The 20,644-nt window shown below is 44.8% G+C and overlaps 1 protein-coding gene across 1 annotated transcript in view; it reads right to left on the reverse strand.

Moving 5' to 3' along the window:
* Positions 1-20,644, reverse strand: part of BLTP3B (bridge-like lipid transfer protein family member 3B) — a 127,966-nt gene that overhangs the window by 41,134 nt on the left and 66,188 nt on the right. Inside the window, exons 8-13 of the mRNA XM_089671187.1 lie at positions 19,021-19,201; positions 16,702-16,785; positions 9,904-10,080; positions 8,227-8,339; positions 3,903-4,044; positions 969-1,159 (exon numbers count right to left, since the gene is read on the reverse strand). Coding sequence (XP_089527313.1) covers positions 969-1,159; positions 3,903-4,044; positions 8,227-8,339; positions 9,904-10,080; positions 16,702-16,785; positions 19,021-19,201 — 888 coding nt within the window. The remainder of the gene's footprint in view (positions 1-968; positions 1,160-3,902; positions 4,045-8,226; positions 8,340-9,903; positions 10,081-16,701; positions 16,786-19,020; positions 19,202-20,644) is intronic.

Genomic DNA, 20,644 nt, shown 5'->3' on the forward strand with positions numbered 1-20,644 from the left:
AAAAGGTTTCTTCACAGTGAGAGCTGTGACAATGTGGAATAGACTCCCTCAAGAGTTGGTTCTGGCCAGCTCAGTGGATTGCTTTAAAAAAGTCCTGGATTATTTCTTAGATACACAGAATATAACTGGATACTAACATTTATAGGTGAAGTTGATCCAGGGAATATCCAATTGCCTCTCGGGGGACCAGGAAGGAGTTTTTCCCCCTGCAGGAGCAAATTGGATTGTGCTTTGCTGGGGTTTTTTTTTGCCTTCCTCTGGATCAACTGTGGGTGTAGGATTATAACTTTTTTTTTTTCTTAATTGTTGAACTGGATGGACTTTTGTCTTTTTTCAGACAGACTATGTAACTATGCATACTCGTTCAGGGTCAGTGAATAAGAAGACAAGTCAGAGACAACCAAGCAAATAGCACTTTCAGGAGATCATCATTGGAAGAACCTGGTATTTCTTTAAATGACAGCTTTTCTCCTTTAGTTTCCAGCTAATACACTGCTTCCGTCACTGGATAAGTTTACTTTTGGCTCATAGCACACAGTCTGCAGTGGCTAGCATGATCCTGGACATACACAGAAAGCAAGTTTATGGGATGACAGTAGGCCAAAAGTGATCTAGCTTTCAATATGATCCAACGCATCCAAAACAAAAACACGGATGTTGAAAAGCGGCTTTTTTTTTTGTTTACAACTCAGTTTGTAGTTCTCCTTTAAGCAATTCAATTCTCTTGTGTTTGACACAATCTAAAAGCGCCCGTGGATAGAAAATGCCCCTGTATTTCCCGTAATCACATTGGCAAAATAAGAATAGATTTTATAACATCGTTATAAGCTGCCATGCTGTGCTCTCATAAAATATACATAGTAAGTAAATATCATTCATGCATGGATTAAAGGAACAGCCTGGAATATCAAACTGAATTATTCAGCAGTGTTTGTTCTCCCTGCAATAACCTGAGATCTAAGAATTACCTTCAGCATCAGACCGTCCACCCGAATGTCGATGTGCTCATCATTGGAGCTGTCACTGAGTTTGTACATAGCCATGAACTGGTCAACACTCTGCCTCAAGTCTAGAATAAACTGGTTTAGCCACAGAATACTCCTTTCATCCACAGTGAATTGCAGTGCATTCAGTTGTACATAGAGGTTGGAATTTGGAACTAGGAACAAAAACATCATAAGTGGTTTCATTATAACAGTTAAGTCAAACTGTCTACAGTATATGTTGTGGATCACTATATACTTGTATATTAGCTAAATTTGTAGATAAAGAATCACACAGTTATCATAGGACATTTTTAAAGCAACCCTGTCAGTGAACTGAAACACCCAACAAAAAATGTACCCAAAAAGAAAATAGTGGATATTTACCTCTTCTAGCACTTGTACTGCTGCTCCTTTGAAGTGAAATTTGCCTGCAGAAACCAACACATCTGGAAGAATCGATCTCTTGGTCCCCTGCAATGATCAGTGGTTCTTACCACTGACCCTACATCACTACAGTGTACAATAATGATGTACTGGTTGATGGGAGATAATACTGATCGTTGTAGGGGACCAGGAGATTGACACACTCGAAAGTGTGTTTTGCGACAATTCCTCTTCAGTGGAACTGTGTTCAGAAGTAGAAGTGCCTTTTAGGAGGCAAGTATCCTGTACTTTATTTTAATTTATTTCAGGTACTTACGTATATAGTGCCATCAATTTACGTAGCACTTTACATATATATTGTACATTCGCATCAATCTCCAACCCTCAAGGGGCGTACACTCTAACTCACATTCATACATACACATACTAGGGCCAATTTTAGACAGGATCAAATTAACCTACCAGCATGTCTCTGGAGTGTGGGAGGAAACCAGAATACTGGGTGGAAACCCACGCAGGCACAGGGAAAACATGCAAACTCCAGGCAGGTGGTGCCGTGGTTGGGATTCGAAGCAACGACCCTAGTACTGCCAGGAGAAAGTGCTAACCATTTAGCCACTGTGCTGCCCATCCTCTTTTTTACAGGTACAGTTTTAGTGTGAGTTTAGTGCCCTACATTTATCGAGGCAGGGCAAGCAAGTTCACGAATGTAAATTTTAATATTTTGCTTTTGTCTTGCTGTCCCCATTGGGATGATCATGTGGCAAGCATGCATTTAGGGATGCTGGAAATGTCCTCGGTCACATAACAATGGAACAAGGTGCCTGCCTATTCTTCTGCCCCCTTATTTCCCCTGTTCAACTACCAGTTACCAGTAACAATACAGGTAATTTCTACCACAAGCAGCTGTTGCTTGAAATATGAAACTTGACAGCTGTTATGCTATGAGGCATGTTACTGTAAATTGGATTCACTATGGAAAATAGAGATTATCAAGCACAAGTTAAATGAGGTTACAGTGCTGGTAAAAACTTTAGTGCATTAAAACTGAAAATGGAGAAGTCCCTATGTTGTAACCTGCAATGTGTGTGCAATTATTAACCATTATAACTGAAACACCCTCCTAGTTAGCTAGGGGGAGCTCTAGCTTCAATTTTTAGACAAGGGCTGAACAGCAGCCCAAGTGCAACAGTCAGAGGGAGGTTAAATTTGGATCAGAGCTGAGAGGCTCTGCAGTCCAGCCCCTCTGGAATTTTCCCCTGCTCTAGAACTTTGGAGCAAGGTCTAGATGCAGTGGGTGGAACTGTGTAGTGGCTGGTTTGTACTCTTAGGGGATTCTGGCCAATCCCCAACAGGAGGCTTGGCAAGGAGCCAGTACAAACTTTAAGAGTAGCTGAGCCTGCTCAGCAGCAGGTGAGTTCTGGTGAAAGATGTTGAAGTAGGCTGAAATGCAGGAGCCTGGGAGGGGTCCCAGATAGGAGAGGGGCTCACCTACAGAGAAGATGGCCAGGAAGAAAGCTTGCACCTTCACTGGCCACCTGAGCAGCAGAGGAGGAGTGGTCCAGCTAGAAAGCCTGGTAGCAGCCACCCAATCTATAGCAGCAGAGGGGAGGGACACGTGAGTTAACCTACACCCCCTGGGCCAGATAGGGGAAGGAGCACTCTGGTGGGAAACCATATTAGTAAACCTTCTGGTACTGTCTGTCTTTCTTTTAAAGTGGCAGAACTGCTCAATTGCTCAAGGAACCCCTAGCAACATCTGGGAGGAACCATAGGGTTCCAAGGAACCCTGGATGAGAAACCCTGGGATAGACCATGGTCCATGATGTTCATTGAGAAAGGTTTGTGTAATTACAACTATATTAATTTTAGGATTAAAATATCTAAACCCAACAACATATATGTAATATATTGCAGTTTTTTAGGCCAAGTACAGAAATATACCTATTTATCCTGTCAAAACTGTAGCTTCCTTGTCACTTCCTGTGGTCTAGACTGAAGTTTCAAAGAATGTTAACAGCTTTCCAAGTGATCTTCTTTAAATTATGGAACACCCCCTCCCTAAGTAATGGGGAGAGGGGGAGGTGTTTGTAGCCTAGGGTGAAAATGCTGTTTTTGCATAAATACAACAAAGTGTCACCCCAAGACAGAAAATCCTAGGGTTGAAAAAACACAAGTCCATCTAGTTCAACCCATAGAAAAAAATAAAGTAATAGTTAGAAAACCTCCATATAGAGAATCCTATATCTACCGATGATCCTGAAGAAGGCAATAGTTACTGAGGGATCACCAGGTTAAATTAGGAAAAAATGTTTAAAAAAGAAAATCAACACAGCCAGTAAGTTGCAATGTATTCATCTTCTGTTTTAGGGTTTAGATATGTTATTTTTCAGGAGGTCTAGATTACATAAAAGACACACAGTTTAGGAAAAGCACACATATAGCTTCACTATAAATCCGTGACTCCATTATCTACAAATTGCCTTTCAGAGTAAAAATATTGGAGGAAAAAAGATATATAACAAGCCTTACTGGGGAAATTCTTTCCATCTGGGAAATAATATTCAGTAAATTCAATATGAATCGCAGACATTTCCTGAGGAAGATACAAGCTCTTCTTATTGCAGGAAATCATAGTTTTAGGGGACGACCGACATTGATCTGCTGTGGATACCTGAAAGACAATTATTTATTACATTGTCATCACAGAAGCCTGAGCCTGCACAGTATTACATCTTCCCTACAGGAAATCTGTAGTATATATTGAAAAAGTAAATGAGAGGAAACGGAGAGGGATGATGAATGGAGGAGGTGATGAGGAGAAATAGAGACAGAGACACTGAAGGAGCAAGAATTAAGGAAAAAGAGAGTGATGACAGGGAAGTTAGCAGAGAATGAGGCAAGCAGACAGAGTGCAAGGGGATGGGAAGAGGAGAGAGAGCATGAAGGGGAAGAGGAGAGAGAGAGAGAGAGAGAGAGAGGGAGGGAGAGGGAGAGAGAGAGAGAGAGAGAGAGTGAAGGGGAAGGAGAGGGAGAGGGAAGGGGAAGGGGAGAGAGAGAGGAGGGGGGGTGAAGGGGAAGGAGAGGGAGAGAGAGAGAGAGAACGTGGGGGCAGAAGAGATCATGAGTGGAGAGAGAGAATGCGAGAGGAGAGAGCACACGAGGAGGGAAAACAGAGGGAGGAGGGGGAAAAGAGAAGGGGCAGGGTGTGGGGAAAGAGCACAAGAGAAGGGAGGAGAGAGAAAGCGGGGGGGAGCATTCATGGATGGAGGGGAGAGAGCGTACGCGAGGGGGGGGGAGAGAGCGTACGTGAGGGGGGGAGAGAGAGCGTACGCGAGGGGGGGGGGAGAGAGCGTACGCGAGGGGGGGGGAGAGAGAGCGTACTTGAGGGGGGAGAGAGAGCGTACTTGAGGGGGGAGAGAGAAAGCGTGCGTGAGGGGGGAGGAGAGAGGGAGAGCGTGCACGAGGATTGAGGAGAGAGGGAGAGCGTGCACGAGGATTGAGGAGAGAGGGAGAGCGTGCACGAGGATTGAGGAGAGAGGGAGAGCGTGCACGAGGATTGAGGAGAGAGGGAGAGCGTGCACGAGGATTGAGGAGAGAGGGAGAGCGTGCACGAGGATTGAGGAGAGAGGGAGAGCGTGCAGAAGGATTGAGGAGAGAGGGAGAGCGTGCACGAGGATTGAGGAGAGAGGGAGAGCGTGCACGAGGATTGAGGAGAGAGGGAGAGCGTGCACGAGGATTGAGGAGAGAGGGAGAGCGTGCACGAGGATTGAGGAGAGAGGGAGAGCGTGCACGAGGATTGAGGAGAGAGGGAGAGCGTGCACGAGGATTGAGGAGAGAGGGAGAGCGTGCACGAGGATTGAGGAGAGAGGGAGAGCGTGCACGAGGATTGAGGAGAGAGGGAGAGCGTGCACGAGGATTGAGGAGAGAGGGAGAGCGTGCACGAGGATTGAGGAGAGAGGGAGAGCGCGCACGAGGATTGAGGAGAGAGGGAGAGCGCGCACGAGGATTGAGGAGAGAGGGAGAGCGCGCACGAGGATTGAGGAGAGAGGGAGAGCGCGCACGAGGAGGGAGCGGGGAGAGCGCACGAGGAGAGAGGGGGGAGAGAAAGAGCACACGTGAGGAGGGAGGGGAGAGAAAGAGCGCACGTGAGGAGGGAGGGGAGAGAAAGAGCGCACGTGAGGAGGGAGGGGAGAGAAAGAGCGCACGTGAGGAGGGAGGGGGGAGAGAGCGCACGTGAGGAGGGAGGGGGGAGAGAGCGCACGTGAGGAGGGAGGGGGAGAGAGCGCACGTGAGGAGGGAGGGGGGAGAGAGCGCGCAAGTGAGGGGAGTGAGAGAGTGCGCACGTGAGGAGGGAGGAGAGAGTGCGCACGTGAGGAGGGAGGAGAGAGTGCGCACGTGAGGAGGGAGGGGGGAGAGCGCACGTGAGGAGGGAGGGGGGAGAGAGCACGTGAGGAGGGAGGAGAGAGTGCGCACGTGAGGAGGGAGGAGAGAGTGCGCACGTGAGGAGGGAGGAGAGAGTGCGCACGTGAGGAGGGAGGAGAGAGTGCGCACGTGAGGAGGGAGGAGAGAGTGCGCACGTGAGGAGGGAGGAGAGAGTGCACACGTGAGGAGGGAGGAGAGAGAGCGATCACATGGGGAGGGAGGAGAGAGAGCGATCACATGGGGAGGGAGGAGAGAGAGCGATCACATGGGGAGGGAGGAGAGAGAGCGATCACATGGGGAGGGAGGAGAGAGAGAGCACATGTAATGAGGGAAAGAGGGCACACTCAAAAGGAGAGAGGGCACACTCAAAAGGAGAGAGGGCACACTCAAAAGGAGAGAGGGCACACTCAAAAGGAGAGAGGGCACACTCAAAAGGAGAGAGGGCACACTCAAAAGGAGAGAGGGCACACTCAAAAGGAGAGAGGGCACACTCAAAAGGGGAGAGGGCACACTCAAAAGGGGAGAGGGCACACTCAAAAGGGGAGAGGGCACACTCAAAAGGGGAGAGGGCAGAAAAAACACAGGGTCTGGAGAAAGAGAGAGAGAGCAGGAGGGGAGGAGAATGAGAGAGAGAAAGCAGGAGGGGAAGAGAAGGAGAGCGCACACAAGAGGAGGAGGAAGCAGAGAGAGTGCACAAGGGGAACAGAGAAAGCACAAAGAAATAGGAAAATTATAATTTTTAAAAAAAATATTTACATTTTTTTTTTTTATATTATTTATGTTATGTTTTCTGTTTTTTTTTACACATACTGTCACCCTAGCAGTACAGTGTCACCATGATGACACTGTACTACTTGGGGGGGGGGGGGGTGATGTATATATATATTTTTTTTTATACGGATTGCTTTTACACCCATAAAGGCTGTAAAAGCAATCAATTCTCCTTCTCACTGGGTGCATTCTTGCTGGCATTGAGAAATACTGTGTGAGCTGTGATTGGTTACAGCTTGTCACATGGTACAAGTCTGTTGTGAATAGCCTTGTACCATGTGACCTCTGTGATCATTCACAGATTTCACACGTAGTAAGCAATGATGTCAGGAAGTGACATCTTGCTTACTACTCTGCATTTAATCACTGATTGGCCAATCAGTGATCACATGATCGGGACCTCGCACAGAGGTCCCATACGACGATCGGTGTTCCATTGTGTCCAGAGGACACAGTGGCACCGGATCACGGTGCTGCGTGCTCCCAGGGAGCACGCACAGTCCAAAATGGCGGGCACTGTTTATAAACAGCAACCCGCCCCTGGACTGCCACCGTCCGGTCGTCTATATACAGCGGCGGGATGGCAAGTGGTTAAAGGAAGGAGGGACAGCACAAGGGGAGCAGAGAGAAAGTTAGGGTAGCAGAGAGTGCAAAGGGGAGAAGAGAGCACACAAGGGAAGCAGAAACGCATCAGAGAAGGAGGGATAGTGTAAGGCTGGCTCCACATGGCTCAGTTTCTTTCACTCAGCTGTTCAGCTTGATTGTGTGATGAAGAATCCTCCCCACTGCGCTATTGTATTCTATTGTCAGAATACACAGATTAGCACTGAAGTTATTGGCTGGAGCTGCTAATTGAGCAGATTTTTTCCAAGGTCTGTCCAACAGAAGTTTATCAGTAGACTGACTTCTGATGAGCAGCAGTGGCCAGTCCTTGCTGAACTAGCAGAATTCCAATCCATCTATGGCCAGCCTATAGGAAGGAGAAAGCACACAAGAGGAGCAGAGGGAAAGTGTGAGAGCAGGACAGAGCGCATGACAGTGAGCAAAGTTAAATGGCATGAAAAACAGAGAAGGAAAGAGAGATGGAAAGATAGAATGAAAAAAATATCTGCTGTAAAAGTACTATTTCCTGGAGGTTTACCTTGCTTTGGACCTAATTTATCTACATCTGTTCTGTGTATGAGATGTAGAAGTTTGAGTTTAGGATGATAACATTTATTGTCTAAATAAAAAGATTGTCATGCAAGCTTTGGAGGCAGGTTGGCCTCTGCTTTAGGGAATAGCATCTGAAGAAGAGGACAGCATGGCTTGAAAGATGCACTGCAATCTATTCAGTTACTTAATAAATGGAAGGAATACAACGCTCTGCTGCTGTGTATGAGATGAAAAGACCATCTGCAGATATTAAATGAATGGGATGAAAGGTGCAATCATGTAATGAATGCATGTGTTGGTGTGTGCGCTCAGGCTGTTCTTGCTTCTGTTTTACTCCCACTTGGTCAGGGAGTTCAGCTCTAACGACAAACATCCAGATCTTTCAGATTCAGCTATATGCAGCTATTCCCATGCATTGGCACCTTACAAATGTATTCCAACTGTGCATTTTACTGTCTGACTCGAATTTTACCTTGGACTCAGGCGTATTACTTTTGTAGCTTACCTGGTAAATATTAAAATCAGCCAACCTAACCACAAAGGAACTGGACATCAGTTTTGATTTAGGCAGCTCCAGAGATGCTGTGGGTGAAGAGACCTTAATGCTGGAATCTGAACCTGCAAATAAAAGTGATAATTACATTCACCCAATAATCGAAGAATAACTGAACTTGATGAAGTATTCTGCTATATTGGACTGCTAACAACACCGACTGGAGACTGGCAAGAAGAGCTGTTTCAGTACAGCATTCACCACAACCAGACACAGTGGGGAGAAAGACCACATGACTCTGGATTAAGGACTAATGCATTTTATCATATACTTTAGAAAAAAATGATCATTAGATATTAGAGTGGGAAGGGGGGGAACAATATTTAAAGCCAAAAACAGCCCATAGATGAATTGGTTTTCTTTCCTTCCACCGCAGATGGAAAGAAAGAAACATTGCACAATTTGCCTATCAACACAGTCAGGGCCATGGGTAAGGTGGTACCACTAGTCCTCCTGTATGGGACCAGGCCAGCAGGAGGGACCAGGCAGCTGGGTGAATATGATGTGGGTAGGGAGGGTGATCGGTACAGCGGGGGGAGAATTACTGGAACCGATCCCTGTTTTTGGCTCGCTCTACAGTAGCTGAAAGCTGGCTTCCTCTCTCCTCCATCCTGATTGCTTTTAGCTGCTGCATAGAGGGTCACACAGGTGATCGGTTCAAGTAATTGCCCCCCACCCCCACTGCACCCATCACCCTACCTGTGCACCATCTGTTTCCTACCAGGCCACCCTGTGTGCCCCCACCCCCGCAGTGCTGTGGGTTTCCCTCCTCGCCTTCGTACCAGCAGATGCAAGCACGCATTAGGAACTTTCAGGATGGAGAGTGGGGGAAGGGTCCAGTAAATATGTCACATTTACCAGCACCTTCCTTTCCTGAATGAACACAATGAGTGATCAGTACCAATCACTCACTGGGTTCATTCATAAATGAAGTATAGTAAACTGTTTTTTTTTGGGGGGGGCTGTCAGGTTGGCTGTATGGGGCCCCGTGGTTTCTAACAGCAGCCCTGAACACAGTAAGTGTTAATGAAGGAATGCTTCCCAAAGGGCTATTGTGTTCTGCTGACAGAGGGCACAGAGAGCCTTCACAGCTGGTAGAATACAATGGTTATGGCTAGTGGCTATAGCTGCTGGCAGTAAGCGCATATCAAAGATCCGACAGGTTAGTTGTACCCAAGTCGATCAATGGATCGATTGGGTACAATCAGCCTGCCCATACATGGATTGAAATTCAGCCAGTCACTGCTGAACCATGTGTGGCCAGCTTATGTTTATTTAAAAACAATCAGTGCAAGGGATGTTACTATCAGTGTGATCAGTGCGATGTGTCCCTTGTGCTGTGGCTTTTTGGTATGGTTAAAATCCCACCATACCCCTGCCACCGCAATCTTCCAGTGTGGTGGGAGTTAATAGAGCTGAGGGAGCTATGACAGGTAATCATCAAGTGTGCCCAACTCTGCCCACCCTTTTCATCCCCCCTCCATTCATAGAAGTTGAACTATAACTTCTATGAATGAAAAATGATTTATGAATGGAGGACAGTCAGATGAATGAAAGGTCAAAAAAGTGACACATTTGGAAAAGTACATGTTATTCTATTATAATCTGTTCTATTTAATAATAACTTACCTCCATATTGCTGGGACACGTTGGGCATGGTTTTGGTAGGTGAACCGGAGCTGTGATCTTTCACTGCTTGTTTCAGCATGTCCACATTGCATTTAAATTCTTGAAGAAGCTCCTGTGCCCAGGAACATCTGGTTTTTGTGGCATCCCCATAGTACATCCAGTGGCAGCAGCTGTCCTCTGTTATAATGTGAGGGAACAAGATTAGATGTCAGATCTATTAGAAGCAGGCCTTTGGTAGCCACAGTAAGGTAGAATGTTACTACTTGTGTAGTCAAGTTGAATTTATGTAATTGTCCTGCAAAAGAACATGCTGCCTACTGTAAATAATCACATTTTCCTATTTACCATCAGTGCAGCCATAGGGGGAACAAAACATAAAATCTGCTTGCTATGGGCAACAACAACAAACAAAAAGGGCCCACAGTAACCAGATAGCTATCTTTTCTATTTCACCTGTACATAAAAAATGAGAGCTGGTTCCTAACTGGCTGGTAAGCGTAACCTGACCACGTTACCTCTAGTTTCAAAAAATCATTTCCATACTACATTCTCAAAGCTTCCATTGAAATAACAGAATTTTTGGTGTACCTGTAAAATCTTTTTCTTGGAGTACATCATGGGACACAAAGGGGTGGATTTACTAAAGGCAAATAGTCTGTGCACTTTGCAAAGTGCAGCTGCACTCTGCAAGAGCAGTTGTTCCAGAGCTTAGAAAATGAACAGAAGCTCTGCTGACTTCCAACATCCAATCATGTGCAAGCAAACATGTTTTTTTTTTTATTTTCCATGCTCTTGATTGGGTATTCTTTGCAAAGTGAAGCATTACCTCGTTTACTAAGCTCTGGAGCAACTGCACTTTGGGGTTGATTTACTAAAGGCAAAAGACTGTGCAATTTGCACAGTGAGGTTGCTCCAGAGCTTAGTAAACGAGGTAATGCTTCACTTTGCAAAGAATACCCAATCAAGAGCAAGGAAAATGTAAAAAAAAAAAAATTTTGCTTGCACATGATTGGATGTTGGAAGTCAGCAGAGCTTCTGCTCATTTTCTAAGCTCTGGAACAACTGCTCTTGCAGAGTGCAACTGCACAGCCTATTTGCCTTTAGTAAATCAACCCCAGAGTGTCTTCATATTCCTTTAGACAGAATTATGTTGCCACCCTTAGGCTACGTTCACACTAGCGTTGTGTGCAGGCGGCAGAGAGGCGTTTGGGAAGCGTTTTTACCGCTTCCCAAACGCCTCTGCCAATTCTGCACATTACAGCACATGGTGCTGTTCTAACGGGAGCGTTTGCGTTGTGTCGGGTTGCGTCGCGGCAAAACGGACGCCTCTGGACGAGTCAGGAGGCTTTGAAGCCTCCTATTCTCGTCTATGGTGCCGCTTCACAAATGCCCGGCCGGCGTTTGCGGTGCGGTTGCGTCGCGGTTGCCGGGCGTTTGCGGAGCGGTAACACCACTCAAACTGCATTATAGGCGTTTGTGGGGCGTTATTAACGCTCGGCAAACGCCTAGCAACCGCCGCTAAACCGCGCATGCAGCGTTTGCGGAACGTTTGCCGAGTGTTAATAACGCCCCGCAAACGCCGGACCAACGCTTGCCAAACGCTATAGGGGCGTTTGGCAAGCGTTGGCAAAACAGCCTAGTGTGAACGAGCCCTTAGGTGACTGGACACTGAGAAAAAGGCAGGAAGTCCCTTTCAAGGCAAAACCCTTTCCTCAGTTGTTTCGTCTGAAGTTTGTCTGAAAGTGCCGATCACACCTGTGCAGCTCTGCACCAACTTAGCTAGATTCTCAAGTGTCTTCATAATCCTTACAAACAGAGATGTCCCAAAGATGCTCTGTGATGCATGATTTCTGTGCACCAAAAACGTTTGCACACCCAGTTATCTTGTAAAAGTAGTGCACAAAGAGCAGTTGTGGGAGGGGCCCAAGAAGGCTCTGCCCACTACAAGCAGCCTACAAAAACAACAGGAGGGGGCGGATACCAGACCAGTCACCCTGGCTGTATAAGAAGAGCGAGCAACAGTGACCAGTCTATTTTAGGATACACTTCCCCAAGGCAATGCTTTTCACTGGATTACTACAGAGATCTGAGAGAGACACACACAATCACACGCCTCTTGTATTTACATAATATTTACTTATCCTGGGATCATCTTAAAAATGTAACTATACTTTTAAACACATCTTAGCTCCTTTACAATATTCAGGCAAATCAAGCAGGAAGGCAATATAAGGTACGTTTGTAAACATGACCATTAGTAATCTATTCAGGTAGAAAACTGTCACTTTCTAGTGAGATTAGTAGATATGTAAGAACTTGAAAGTTCTTTGGAAATTGCCTGGCTGGGGAGGGGCCCTAAGACCCCCCCCCCCCCCCACAGTAATAGATCCTAAATCCCCGTACACAAGATGAGAATATCGGACGAGTGATCGTCCGTTTTTTTGCATGCTAGTCTATGAAAGTGAAGAGGTTACTAAAGCTACAGAAATTCTTCTACGAAAGAATCAAACTTCGGAAGTGATGTAATGTATTTGTATTGTATTTTCGGGCAAAAACTTTACCGATTAACTGAAAATCACATAATCTGGTATTGTACGAGAAACATTTCTTTGCTCGTCCCTTCAAATAGCTCAGTGGATTGCTTTAAAAAAAGGCCTGGATTCTTTCCTGGATACACAGAATATAACTGGTTACTAACATTTAGGGGCAGCACAGTGGATAAATGGTTAGCACTTTTGCCTGGCAGTACTCAGGTTGTTGGTTCGAATCCCAGCCACAGCACCACCTGCCTGGAGTTTGCATGTTCTCCCTGTGCCTGCGTGGGTTTCCTCTGGGTACTCCAGTTTCCTCCCACTGTCCAAAAACATGCTGGTAGGTTAATTGGAGCTAGTCTAAATTGGTCCTAGTATGTATATGTATGAATGTGAGTTAGGGACCTTAGATTGTACACCCCTTGAGGGCAGGGATTGATGTGATTATACAATATATATGTGTAAAGCGCTGCGTAAAATGACTGCGCTATATAAGTACCTGAAATAAATAGGTAAAGTTGACCCAGGGACTATCCACCTGCCTCTCGGGGGATCACAAAGGAATCGTTTCCCCTGCAGCAGCAAATTGGATCATGCTTTGCTGGGTTTTGTGCCTTCCTCTGGATCAACTGTGGGTATAGGATTATAACTTCTTTTTTTTTTTTGAAACTTGATGGACTTTTGTCTTTTTCAGCCAGACTAACTATATGTAAAATAATTTCTGATGAAAGCGGTGTACTAACGATCAGATTATCGTTTGATCACTTCAAAAGCGGTATTTTTACTTCAAAAGGAACCGAAACATGGATTTATGTTGTCAAATCTGGTGTACTAAAATAAAGCAAAGAGATAGCAGGAGGAAAATCAAGTTAATTTGCATGTATGCACTTCCAAAATTTTCTATAGCATTTCCGATAGCTTATTGCCTCCTGAGAGCTCTACAAGAATACTCAAACATTCTGTCGGTTCAAATTTCCTGCTTGAGGGCTAAGAAGCTATCTGCAGATGACTTTAAACACGTAAATATTTATAACAAAGAGAGCTTCTCCAACAGCCTGTTAAATATGCATGATCGCAGCTGCCAATCAACTGTACGCAGGTTGGAATAAATCTCTCTAGAATTTCAGGTTAAATCGCTGGTAAAAAACAGGTGAATGCAAAATGCACAGCTGGCATGAAACGATGATTCGCATAGCTCTGCACACTATTCTTAACAGGTTAGTGCACCTTTAGCACATGTATCCTTCAGCTACTCTCCCTCCCCTAACTAATGCTGACAATTTTCCTAATATTTATACTTGTCAACCTAAAAACTCCTGTAACGTTCACTGTGCTGGCCAACCAAACTTCACCAAGTCATTTCTCCAAGATCTTCCAAGTGCACCTCAGTTAGGGCTCGTTCACACTTGACTGTTTTTCCAACTCTTGCCAAACCCCCCTATAGCGTTTGACAAGCGTTGGTCCGGCGTTTGTGGAGTGTTTGAATGCTCCGCAAACGCCGCATGCGCAATTTAGCGGCGGCTGCTAGGCGTTTGCCAAGCGTTAAAAACACCCCACAAACGCCTATAATGAAGTTTGAATGGTGTTACCGCTCCGCAAACGCCTCACAAACACCTCGCAACTGCGTCGCAGCTGGCCGTGCGTTTGCGGAGCGGCACCATAGACTTGAATAGGAGACTTCAACTCCTCCTGACTCAGAGGCGTCCGTTTTGCCGCGACGTGACGCTAACGCTCCAGTTTGAACAGCACTATGTGCTGCAATGTGCAGAATTTTCCCAGGCATTTGGGAAACGGTAAAAACGCTTCTCAAACGCCTGTCTGCCGCTTGCTAACAAGGCTAGTGTGAACGTAGCCTTACTTAGTTGGGAAAGTTGAAAAAAGAAATCAATCCATCCAGTTCAACCTGACAGTGTGTGTATAAGACTACTATGAACCGTTATCTCACAAGCAAATGCCAACTCTCACACAACAGTGGAATTGCAGGTGTTTTCCTCTTTCTCCCAACAGCATTTCCTTCTGTTGACTATTATTCTGCCAGCCACTGCTGCTTTCAGGTAAAGGTATGGAAGCTGGATTTGTTGGACCCTTAGAAGCAGTGGATAAAAAGGTCTTTATGATATACAAGGCAGCCTGCAGAGGAAGTGAAAACATCTGCCCTGGAATATAAATAATTGGAGCTTTGGTGTTCAGGTACCAGAAATACAAAAGATGCGTATGGTACAAGGTTGGTGTCGTTTTCACAGCAATTTATTGGCGTGCCAACCAGGGGCAAACTGACAACTCATGGGGCCCCTGTGTCCTTGCCAAAACTCGAAAAAAGGTACCAGGGGCATCTTATGGGGCCCCCTACTGACCCCAGGCCCTCGGGCAGTGCCCGAGTTTCCAAATGGTGAGTCCCCCCAGGTGCCAACATAGGTTAGTGCCTTTAAATAAGCTTGCATATTCCTATAACATCAGTTTATGGTTAAAGGGACCAAAAGTAATCAAAATGAACTCTACCTACAATATGAAGAATTTTGAAATACAAATGAATATGAAGAACAACCTTGTCTTCCTAAAGACTATACATTTCATAACCTGTATCACAAACAGTCCTAAAGAATATCCCTCCTGTACCCCAGTACTAAAGGAGCATAACTGAAATTATATGTATCTGTTGGGTTTTTTAGAGCCCTGAAGAAGGGGGAGCTATTCCCCAGAAACATGTTGGTCTGTTTCATATCGACACTTCCTCCAAACCTGCTACGCAAAACCTGTACCATGTGCTACCTACTATGTGAGTTTACCATCTGCATACCCAAACACTTCTCTACCACTGCTTCTAGGGGACTTCTAGATGGTACAAATGATTGTATAAGGGCTATAAATGTATCGAATGACATTCAACTGATATAAGGAACATAATACTAGTGTAAGGGTGTGGAGGCATGAAATACTGATGTGTAATGTTAAACTGTAATATGCCTGCAATATGCTCTTTGGTCAGTAGATGGCAGCAAAGTACAAGAATCGATTTTGCAGTGACTTTTGCTAAGACAAGATAAATGCTTATCTACCCTATAAAGTTTAATGAATACTAATTTAGGGGCCGATTAGGACCCTCAGAAGGGTCATAGTGAACTGTAAATGCAGGTTTGAGGTTGCAATTAAGAAATGACTTACTGCATCACAAACTCTATGGGAAGGGGAGGAGTTCCGGTGCAGAAGAGGAAGTGACAGGAAGTTTGTGTCTGGCTGATATATGCTGAGGACATCTGGAGAATCTGTGTGGGGCCTGGAAGAGGATTTACGGCTCACAGTGGAGTCTGGCGACGGCACCTAGGGAAGATTCACCACAACGAGACCAGGAAACAAGTGACTGTATGGTCCGGTTCTAGAGTGGATCAGGAAAAAGCACCAAGAGCCTGCCAGAGAACTGCAAGTGCGGCTTTGCCACAGCACATCGCACCACACGTGGTCAGTGACATTTTGGATATACCAGAAAGTTATAAGAGACACACTCCACTTTCCTTTGGATTACAAATAGTATTGTGCAATACTTAGGGTGCACCCCAACGTTATATCTTGCTCAGGAACATTCAGGCGCAGCCAGGCTGCTTTCTGGACATTGGGGAAAGTCCGCAAGTACGGGGTTAGTGTTAGACAGTATTATTCTTACTGTATGGTTATGCACTGTTATCATTCTGTTTACGTATGCTCAACTACATGATCACTATAACGGTTCAGTAAACGTAATTGTTTTAAAAGAACCGCTGTCTGTGTCTGTGTGGCATCGTGTACCCTCTGAATCTGTGGGCCCAGCCCTCGGCTTTCCTTCACTAGTAAAGCTATATTTCTAAGATTATTACTTAACATTTACTTTTTATTAAGTAAATAGTATTTATTTGTATAATTCCTCTCTGTTAACCTCCTAAAATCCATGGTTTAGCTGAGAGAGGGGTGCATATTCTGTGTATGTAGTTCTCTCTCCTAGGATTTATATGCTACAATTGCCTAACCAGACTAATTTTTCAGAACGCATTGTATGTGCTGTTAAAAGACCCCTTGCATGGAATTATGGGATAGTACAGAAAATTGAGGGGGCAAAAAACTCCACTCAGGGAAAGCCTAAATCTATATTACCGAATATTCCTAGAAAAAGCAGGAATCAATTCAGAAGAAAAGAAATGCATGATTTGGCATTGGGAAATTCCTGATATAACAATTAATGCAGATTAAATCTGCGATCACTCCATAACAGACTAGCACAAGCTACACAAAGACATACCTTCTCTGTGATAAGGATAGTAGTCAACGGTCAGGTGACTAAAGGATAACTGCATGGCGCCCCCAGTGATCCTCCGGTCCGACGCTGTAAAACAAAACAATGTTCATGATATGTATCACATAACCATACTTCCACAACTACAAGGAAGCTGAGAAAAGGTTTTATCATCTCATGGAAGTAATACTATAAAACAAATTATTGTGCTTTTATGAATTAAACCTCAATATAAATAATAATTATAAATTATAATAAATTTCCCTGCCCCCCCGTGCTTATCAACATTCTTATTAAATGTTTGCATTAAACTTATTAGCTTTCATTGCATACCTTATTTTAGACCCAATGATGTTATCACTGGGACTTTGTGCTTCTCTATGCAATATGGGCAGATCAAGGCAGCTGGGAAGGGCTAGCAGGGTGCTGTTAAAAGCTTTTCTAATTTTGGATAGAGTAAAAAGTGTACCTCAGGTGTCTTTGCTGTCTGTGCCCCTGCTGGGGAGACTCACCCTCTATTGTCTTCGTAACCATTGTTTCCGAGACAGGAAGTGATGGGAAATCCAAACATTTTACATTTGTCATTGAAAGAATAGAGGGAAAATCTTCTAATGAGAACACCTGTTCGGGTGACAACTAAGAGGGGAACTCCCCTCACTTTGGAAAGATTATCATTTTGGTTTAACTATTTGATCCTACACCTAAAATAAAAAGGTTTGCCTATACAGGCACTCAAGTAGTTCCCCTCTAGCGCAACTTTTTCATCTTTTGCACACATGTAACAATCTGCATTTTTTGGCAAAAAAAAATCACATAAAACCCCCAGACCATTATATATTTTCTGAACGCAGAGGCCCTGTAGTACAAAGACTGCAGCTGCAATTTTTTTACGTATCTCAAAATTTGCACAACTGTCGATATATGCTAAAATGAGCGTTATTGCACACAAACACAAAACTTTTTTGTACAAAATAAAAGATGAGATCGTGAGAGCTGAGCGCTTCCATCTTTATAAATAGCAGAGAAGATCGGGGAATAGATGTTCTCCAACCTCTTCCCGCTCACCATCCTGAGAACATTTGTTGTGGTCCCAGGCTCCCAAGAAGAGCAGGAGAGCCCAGGAACCACAGAGAGAGGGATGGGTGTTGGTTTTGCAAGGGGCTACATCACAGAATTTTAAAAGTGATCGCCTGAATCACTTTAACATTACAGCCATGAGCTGATAGAAAAAAAACAAATACAGTAGCAGTTATGAGCTTTTTGTAAACCCTTCTCACGCTCCAGATATATAGTATGGCAAGACAGGCGAGATGTCAAAATAAACTAGCAAAAAAGTGCCATTTCCAGGAAGAGCTGCAGCTGTTTGATACATTGATTTTGCATTTTTATTTTTTTCCAGGGCAAAATTGTGAAAATGTATAAATAAATATATTCCACCATGTTTTTCATTTCATCCTGTACTGAAATGCCAGGCAAATAAGTTAAAAACGCCTTTGAAATATATATGTTTATGGCTTTATCTGCCCAAAGATACGTATATTTTAACAGTGTAGCTATTTGCATTAAGATCCACTTTGAGGGCCAGTTCACACAACGTGCACTTTTTTTTCTGCATCAAAAATGCATGGATGGTAGTTTATATAGTTTCCAATGACATAGTTTGCACCAGTGCGGTCAGTTCCAGTGTGTTCCAGGTCCAGAAGAAAAAATAAGAACATGCTGCATTTTGTTTTTGCACTAAACTGTACTGGAACCTGACAAAATGCATCCAAAACACACCAGAATACACGTCCTTGTTTAGGGAGCATTCACACTAGGAACTGCACATCTATTACATGTTCTTCCTTGCACATATGCATGCATTTGATACGTGTTTTTATGCACATTTATATGCAATTGATGAGCATTTACATGCAGTTGAAGCACATTTTTCTATCTGCATTTGTCCTGTGACATCACTTCTTTCTTCTCCTAGGATTCTATGTGGACTTCAATCCATTGTAGTGCGTTTGCATGTTTGCTGTGCGGAAAAATGCAGCATGCTGTACTTTTGTTTTTCACTGCACTGCAGTGCAATGGTGTGAACTATGCCATAGGATAGCCTGGATTTTGGACTGTCTAGGCAGTTGAAGTGCAATCAAAAATGCATCCAACTGCACAAGGTGTGAATGGGCCTTTTAGGTGAAGAAAAAAAAATAGGGGAAAAAATGCTCTGGAATGCACTGCGTTTCTATGGTGTGAACTAGCCCTAAAAGTGCTTTGTACACCACGGTGCTCAGGGACCACTGAAATTCCAGGCCGAGGACAAGGCACAAATCTGTTCACCTTTCTCCTTGGAGTGAATGTCATCACAGATGTGCAGGTCCAGATGGGAGATGATTAGGTGATAGGAGGTTTCCTTCACATCGAAGTCTCGGAACAGCTTTAGGATGGCCTGGTTCTGCTCAGGGGTTGTGGTGGACTGTTGGGTCTTCACCTGTTGGGAGCTTGTAGGAGGTGTCCAGCTCTGAAAAAGTGAACATTGTATGAAACCTTTTCTTCTGCACAACTAATTCTAAAGCTCACCTTTGTAGAACGCTCAGGAAGGCTTATACAAGACATATTCCCCACCATGTGATTGGGCTGCTTTAAAACTGTCCGACTGTCTTCTATTACATTGCTGGCAGCCAGGAGCAAAAAAAGATACCGCAGCCCTGTTTCTACAGCTTCTTATGCAAACCATTTTCTGCAGACTGCCTATATCACACACTAACCTGCTGCCATGCATCAGTGTTGTCAGCCTGCCATGTGCACTCCATTCAGATGGCTGCTGAGCAGCCTATCAGGTGATAGTTCACCTTCCGCTGACCGGATAAGCAGCCCAACAGCCAACTAAAGAAGCGTGCTCATGCAGGCAGACAACACCACTTATTGGAAGGCTGCTTCCTAGCACTGTCAGTCAGAAACAGTCTCCATAAAAGTAATGTTGCAACAGATTCACAAAAAAATCAGTTGCTTAAAGTGATACTAAACATTCAATTTTTTCTTTAAAATAACAAACAAGCTGTTTGCTATGGGGATACTCGTGCATGCTCATTCCCGAGGCGGCCCTGTATGTCCATAAGACACAGAGCACACTGCTTGGCTCCACCCCCACTGCCTCCTCACTTGCTGCGATTGACAGCAGTGGGAGCCAATGGCTCCTGCTGCTGCATCTCAGCCTATAAGGAGTGAGAGAAAGGAGAGAGCCTTCGCTCTTGTGCACATCGCTGGATTGAGATCAGGCTCAGGTAAGAATAAGGGGGGGGGGGGCTGGGGGGGAAGCTGCATGCAGAAGGCTTATTTACCTTCATGCATAGCTTACTTCCATTTGTACGGAAGCAGCAGTGCACACGAGTTGTGGTCATGCACACTGCTCTATGTACACTACCAATCCCAAGGTCCATAGCCCTTAGTCCATCTTGGGAGTGAGCAAGATAGGGTGACTATGTTTCTTCATACAGTGGGACCCTGGAGAAAAAATATACCCACCCTCTGATTCAATTATTTCTATAGGGTTTTAAGAAGGGGATGAAAACAGTCATGTCCACAGGGGCTAAAACATCTGACCAGGGGCGGACTGACAACTCATGGGGCCCCCGGGCAATAGGGGATCATGGGGCCCCTGTGTCCTTGCCCAAACTCAAAAAAGCCTATGAAAAAGGTACCTAGGGCATCTCATGGGGCCCCCTAGTGACCCCGGGCCCTCGGGCAGTGCCCGGGTTTCCAAATGGTCAGTCCACCCCTGCATCTGACTGATCACCCTACCCTGATGGTTTGTTAGCTCTAACATTAGCAGTGCTTTCTCATAGGTCCTGAAAGTTTATCAATGCAAGAGGTCCCTTCTTGGGAATGTAGCCACTGTCTAACAAGAAGTCAGATCACAGCAGTGAAAAAAAAGAAAAAAAAAAAAGAAACCTGGAGATTTGGT

Source organism: Staurois parvus, unplaced genomic scaffold, assembly GCF_062004578.1.
Source record: "Staurois parvus isolate SC_StPar_1 unplaced genomic scaffold, SC_StPar_1.0 ptg000101l, whole genome shotgun sequence".
In the NCBI taxonomy this organism is placed as follows: Eukaryota; Metazoa; Chordata; class Amphibia; order Anura; family Ranidae; genus Staurois; species Staurois parvus.